Here is a 7,017-nt window from a genome sequence, read left to right as displayed (position 1 = left end):
TGATGTATCCCCAAGGAAAGTCACATTAGGGTATTGGAAGATAACAGTAAACACATCATTGGAAAACTGATGAAAACAAGATGAATAAGAGCAGGATCATGTTGAATGAAGTTGAGACGTGAAAACACACACTCCACATTTGTTTTTTACAAGGACTCTTTTTGGCTTTTACACAAGGTCTTACGACGTCTCAGTACTGTATTGTAGGCAAACCTTTATTGACACTTCTGTGATGCTGTATATGATGTAAATGGCGATTTTAAGTTAATGTCATAAAACGTTTATCTCTATATATAAAGACTCGGTGATCCTGAGTTGTTCAGGTTCAATCTGTTATGTTTTAGTATGTTCATACGAATACCGCGAAATACATAGTTATAAGAGGCCCTAATAATGCTTTTCTTGGGTTTTCCCTATCCTGTCAGTGTAAATCGTTTTTTGTTCAATGTAAAATGGTCTGTGTGACATCTCTAAGCGGTTGACCAATCAACCAACAGAGCCCCCCAGCTAACCAATCAGAGCAGACTGGCTCTGGTTTCAGGACAGAGGGTGAAAAGAGGTGCTGCAGCCACAGGCATTGTGAGAAGACAAATAATAGGAGCTTTTCGAAACATTAAAGCATGGAAGACACTGTCCCCAGTAGAGACACTACATACTGACAAATGAGCATAGTGTGTCCTCTTTTCATAACTCTCAAGGGAATCTTTCTGTTTTGTTATCTTTTGGTGATAGTGGGATATTGCAGGTTGTCTTTAAAAACTTGCTTTCCTCTTGTATCGGATGTTGTATATCTACAAGGGTATCCCATGTCATGCTTTTCCGGTTATCAACCCGTCCCTTGTGTGTTGTGGAAGGTTTTTATTCATGTAAACGTTCTGTAAGGCTGTCTATGCGGTGCCCCAGAACGCCTCGTCGGGGATTTATCTTTCTCACACACCACACACACACACACACACACACACACACACACACACACACACACACACACACACACACACACACACACACACACACCACCACACACACACACCACCACACCACACACACACATAAAACCACACACACACACCACACACACACACACACACACAACACACACGGACACACACACACAACACACACACACACACACACACACACACACACACAACACACACACTGCTAGGTGCACCGCGTTTGGGGTGGCGGGTGCTAGTGGAGCCTCACAGATGGGGGTGCTGCAGCCCCCTCAGCACGTCCCCCCTTCCCGGCGTCCATTCCGCGATGTCCTCGCTTGTCTCGCAGACCCCACTGCAGCAAACCAGGAAATGGAAACCAGCTCATACTGGCCGCTCCCTGCAGCAGCGAGCCGTGCTACATCCCGCCAACACGGGCACCCAGACCCCACGCAGGAATTCTCATCTGCTTCTCTGTCTCCGTGTCATTTTATGGTTGCTAACAAACGCCATTGTAAAAACTAATCACTGATGTTCCGCTTGTAACGGTGGTGGACTCATCAGAACAGAGTGGGCGAGCTGACCAATCAGAGCACAGTGCTCGCGGAGGAGGGGGGGCAGGAGGCTCCAACAAGCCGGTTTAGGACAGAGAGTGACATACACATGCCTATCAGAGATCTGTATGAGAACCAATGAGAGTTTGTAACACGCATTGAGCAATGTAAATCTTTCTAGTAGGACCTCACAATGGAATTATGCATCAGTAGAAATGGCCATGACATGGGACCTTTAAGCCTCTAACTGTGTAATATCGATGGCCCAATGCTCAGTTCCCCATTAGAAAAACCACACAAATATTTGCTTTTCAGCTTCTGTATGCGGTGCAAGTACATTTCATAAAATGCATCCAGCTGGTGTGCCCTAAATACTGAAACGCCTCAAACACAGCCAAATTGAGAGCTGTCCCATTAGACTTCAGCCACAGTGAATGTTCACTTGTGCTTCAGGTATTTAATCAACTGGCCACTAAGACACATCACAAGCACAACACCAAGCAGTCAACATCATGTCAGACAGTCAGCGGCTTTCATTAGTCATGTATATAAGGAAAGAATTCTGGTATTTCGTTCGGCTTATAATACTGCTGAGAAATATATCTCTTTACTGTACATGGTTGAATTTAAGTTTAAAGCTCATTTGTTTACCATTTGTCAAAGTAACTGCTCTTTGTTATTCCACACATACTGTAGACAGTGTTTCCCTACAATTGTCTTGGAGGGCGCGCGGGCGCAACGCGAGCCGCCAACGGAGCGCCAACGGAGCCCCGCCAACGGAGCCGCGCCCCCCTGAAATTCAAGGTGTTTTAAATTACTTCTTTTTTTTTTTACAACAAATTGCAATGAATCTATATCTACTGTCATTTTCACATTGGACATGTTGCTCTTTTATTAAATAAACTAAACGCTTTTCATTTTAAGTTGTGAGTTTAGTGTTTTTGACCCTAAGAAACACACTGATGCATTAATCAATAACAATAATCCACAGCTCCTCTCTCTTGCTCCAGAGGGATTAAAATATATACATTCCATGCCACCCCCCCACTCAGGCAGCGCACCGCCCCAAAGCAGTAAACCTAGGGGAAACACTGATATATATAATATTATATATATATATATATATATTGGTTAACAAGTGGAGGACAGACGAGGCTCTTAAATATATATATATAGTATATATACATATATATATATAGTATATAACGTATATATACGTTAGTCATCATTATTTTAGATTTATTCAGAAAGCCAATGTGTCATTTGTCACATACCTAAGGAAATATTCCTGATAATGATGAGGCTGAAGAAAACTTGGATTTGCTGTATCTATTTTTAAGAGCACTGTTTCTAACATTTGACCAAAAGCAGATGGGTTTTGGGCTAAAACTGATATTGAAGCCTGACTCTGTTCCATCCATCTAGCTGGGTAAGCAGGGTATAAACCAATATGTCTTTCCACCAGTGAGTTTCAGTTTCAGTCAGATTACCATCTATTTTAATGTTTTAAAAAAACGTGCATACTTAATGAGGCAAATGTGTCACATCTAAGGCGTTTAAAGGAATGAAAAAATATAACCCTAATATAAAACGTTGTGGTTCATAAATAGGTTTCTCTGATTTAATCAATGCCACAAATGTAGATTTACCATAGCAGACGATGGCTGCACGGGCTCCTCTGTAGTAGATCCTGCTCATGGCTTCATATCGCTCTGATCCCGCTGTGTCCTGAGGGAAAGAAATGTAAATACATCTACAGTAAATGGAGACATGATAAGAAGACTGCTTCCTGTTGTGTTTCTGCTTTTATATGTCTCAGATCTGATTATATTATTGTACACAGGCAACATTCCTACAACCCCCATGCAGGCTTTACATGCCGTTTAACCCCCAGTGTGACAAACTCTGCAGCTGCAAGCTAACTTCCCCTCACTGCTGCAAAGGTTGTGAATCCCCTAAAACTCAGACAAGTTGTTTTGGCATTAAATCAAACTCATATTTATTTATATTTTCTGACACTTTTTTCTCCTTTCCAAGTCACATGCAAACCATGCATAGTACATCCATTAGAGATAATGAGAAGTGTAACACATACATCATTTACAACAGCCTGCGTATGAAAAGTAGCTTCATTATTAATTAGATAAGACTCAGTCAGTGAATGAGATGTCTTTCTCACGTCAACCAACTCTCAAAATCACTTACCAAGTTACCCTATTATTAATCCTTCATTTTGTGCTTATTTGAACTTAATTTGGAAAACAGACCATGGATCAAAAACTTATAAACACATTCTGTTGTGACCGAACAATTAGTAAAAGGTACAGTACAGTAGTTTATGTATATGGAAGAGTATTAGACTGTATTATAATGAAAGAAACAATTAAGAATGAACTTATTGAAAAAACAAAAACAGGAAATGAAAATGGGAAACTTAACTTAATAAGCCATAACTGTTGTATAAAATACATTTGCCTGTGTTATGTTATTGATTAAGGTTCAGTATAATATTCCAGATAATAATTTACTATACAAGGTATCTTCTGACTCACCCATATTCCCAGGGTGATCACCTTCTCTCCCACTTGGATTGGTTTGGCAACAAAAGCAGCACCGATAGTCTGCCGGAGGAAAAACAAGCTTCAGACACTCTCTGTGGATTTATGGGTACTTTTAAACCGAATTTACACAATGACATGTTTGTTAAATAATCCTTAGCATGTAATGACCGAGTGGGTAAAGTGTGGATGATGAGATCTCTTTCTTGGACAACCCTTTATGCCCTTTTACAATGTCTTTAAAAACCAGGACAATATCTTGTGTCATATCACCGTATCAATATAAAATTGAGATATGGCTTAACCATTATTGACAGCTATTGAATTGCTTTTGAACTAAATATAAATATTCTGTTGTGATTGGTCAACCGCTTAGAGATGTCCCGCCCCTTAGCCTATCATATACAATGTGTTGGAGCGCTAGCCCATAGAAGCACAAGTGTTACATAGAAGTAAACAAAGAAGTCCAATGGAGGCACTTCAGGCCGGGGGGAGTGTGTTGGAGAGAAACTCCATCTGGCAGGAAACTTTGCAGATCATTTACATGCACACAAACCTATATAACACACAACAGGAAAGGGAAACCCCCAAAAAGCATAATAGGGCGTCTTAAACCGGGACAAAACCCAACGGTGACTTCTAAGTCCCCTAACATTCCTAGTCTGAAAACTTTCCAAGGATACTTTACCGTTTTATGCAACTATTATGAAAACCCCATGGTGTATTGTCAAACAGGACACGAGAAAGGCGTGTCTGACTAGCTCCAACATTAATATGCAAGAATCCCACAGAAACGCTTGTTTCAGAAACATTACTGCATCAGTTTGTATGAGGACCTTTATGCTTCAAAATTAACACAGACATGAGATACATTTCCACAACCACACTAGGGAAAAATAAAATAAAAAATGCTTTTCATCGTAGGCATGGAAATTGAAGCAGCTGACACTCACGTTCTGGTACGGGCCGACCAAGAAGCGATGGTGGACGTATCTCTCCACCAGGCTGGTCTTCCCCACACTCTCCTTTCCTAGCATCACCACTTTGGCATCCACACGCATCGCACTCATGTTAACTGGAGAGTCGAGGGTCGAGGGAAAGGACAGGAGGAGAGCACAGCAAAGCAAACAGAAGGGGGGGGGATTTTAATGTACACCGATGCTTAATGTGCCGTGAGGTGAAAAGACAAGATACACAACCATTGAGAGCGCTAATGAAGTCAAAAAATACCATTGAATTGAAATAACAAATGTACAAGGGCATACTTTATTTATTTATCTTTATTATACAGGGATGGGAAAAGGGGTGAGATTAATGAGGAAGAACTTGGATATTTTATTATCTAAGACTTAATGTGTTGACAAAAACAAATCTGAGGTTATAAAATACTACATCTACGAGACAAGACTGAGAGGTTCTCTGAGATTAAAGCATATATTTACGAGAAAACTTGGGAAAACATGTTTTTTTTGTCAAGTAGCTACATCTACTTTGTCAGGTCTTGTGTGAGAGGGTAACCCAACCTTGCAAAGTGAAGCGATGTGTTTTCTTGAGAATAAGACCAATTGGGACAGAGAACATTGAAGTTTTTTGTCTTGGTATAATAATATTATTCCGGTATAATATTACCCAGCTCTCCTAGAGGCGCCCTAAAATGCTGTCCTAATAAAGTGGTGTTTGATTATTTTAAGAATAATCATACACATTTAACAAATTCTAAAGTTTCTCTCTAACCTTTTTTACTTCCTCTTATCATCTATGACATCTGTTGGATCTTTACGAAATATTGGAATATTATGTATGTTATGAAGTAAGAAAGTATTAAGTAGAAGAAAAATAAAGTAAAAAAGTTAGTACACTTCTTCAAGTCTAATTAATTCCTAAAACTGGATATGGATATGAATGAAAAGTTATATAATCTCTATTTCTTGCTGACAATTGTTCTGATAACATCTCAATAATGACTAATCAAATATTGTAATCAATGTGACCAAAGCTTTAATTGTCTACGTTTCATTTCAGCTCAACTGTAAATGGATGAATTACTCTCCAAAGTAGCAAACCATTAACTTTCTACATCTCAGAGGGAAAATGTAAGTTTTTCTACACTACATGTAATTGATAACTTCGCAGATTCAGATTAATAAACCAAATATGATGTTGTTTAAATCACAAATGATTAATAAGATAAGATAAATGGTAAATTGACAAAAGAGTTAACATTTACCATCTGCAACATTAAAACGATGAACAGATTATGGCATCAATAACTATAGTCCAAAAGTACTTTTTACACTTTAAGTGCATTTTGAAGGTAATACTTTTGTACATTTACTTAGCTAACATTGATAATAAAAGACGTTTACTTGTAACAGAGTATGTGTACAGTATACTATGATATTACTCGTTATTACTCCAGTAAAATACCTGAGTACATCTTGTCCACTGCCTCACTGGGACAAACATGACATAGCCAAAACAAAACCATTAATATTAACGTTAGCTAACAAAGCTAGCTTCACATAAAAACACTCACCTTGTAGCTAGTTTGAATCAAAAAAATCTTCGTTAACATCTGATCTCCGTCCAGGAACCGAGCCGAACCGGGACTGTCATCCGAGTTGTCGAACCTTTCTGAAGTACAGCCTGTGACCGACCAACCGGCGGATGTTTACTGGCAGCGGCAGCTAGCTAACGTTGCTGTTGCGCAATGGCTGAAATAACAAACCGTCACTTTTAGATAAGAAAAATGCAATAACCGGCACAGGAGTTTGATTTAATAAAACCAGCCTAGCCAAGTGATGAGGATCAGCTGGCCGGAGACGGAGCTGTAACTGACGGGAGGGATTTCTCCATCTGAGCTTTGTTTGTTGGGGTGGGAACCAAAGAGGCGGGTGTTTCCAGGAGATGGAAGTGCCCGATTGCGTGGAACAACCGCCGGATGTGTACAATCAGGGAGGCCGCCATGTT

At 39.7% G+C, this 7,017-nt stretch overlaps 1 protein-coding gene across 1 annotated transcript in view; it reads right to left on the bottom strand.

The window, feature by feature from the left end:
- The window catches only part of LOC104966294 (xanthine dehydrogenase/oxidase-like), a 12,349-nt gene extending 7,232 nt beyond the window's left edge, over positions 1–5,117 (bottom strand). The window contains exons 1-3 of the mRNA XM_010795480.1: positions 5,001–5,117; positions 4,042–4,110; positions 3,139–3,217 (exon numbers count right to left, since the gene is read on the bottom strand). Of these exons, the coding sequence (XP_010793782.1) occupies positions 3,139–3,217; positions 4,042–4,110; positions 5,001–5,117 (265 nt within the window). The remainder of the gene's footprint in view (positions 1–3,138; positions 3,218–4,041; positions 4,111–5,000) is intronic.
- Positions 5,118–7,017: the final 1,900 nt, after the last annotated feature.

This window comes from Notothenia coriiceps, unplaced genomic scaffold (assembly GCF_000735185.1).
Source record: "Notothenia coriiceps isolate Sejong01 unplaced genomic scaffold, NC01 NC01_scaffold00037246, whole genome shotgun sequence".
Classification (NCBI taxonomy): Eukaryota; Metazoa; Chordata; class Actinopteri; order Perciformes; family Nototheniidae; genus Notothenia; species Notothenia coriiceps.
Note: the sequence above shows the minus strand (reverse complement) of the source record. Positions and strands in the feature narration are given on the sequence as shown.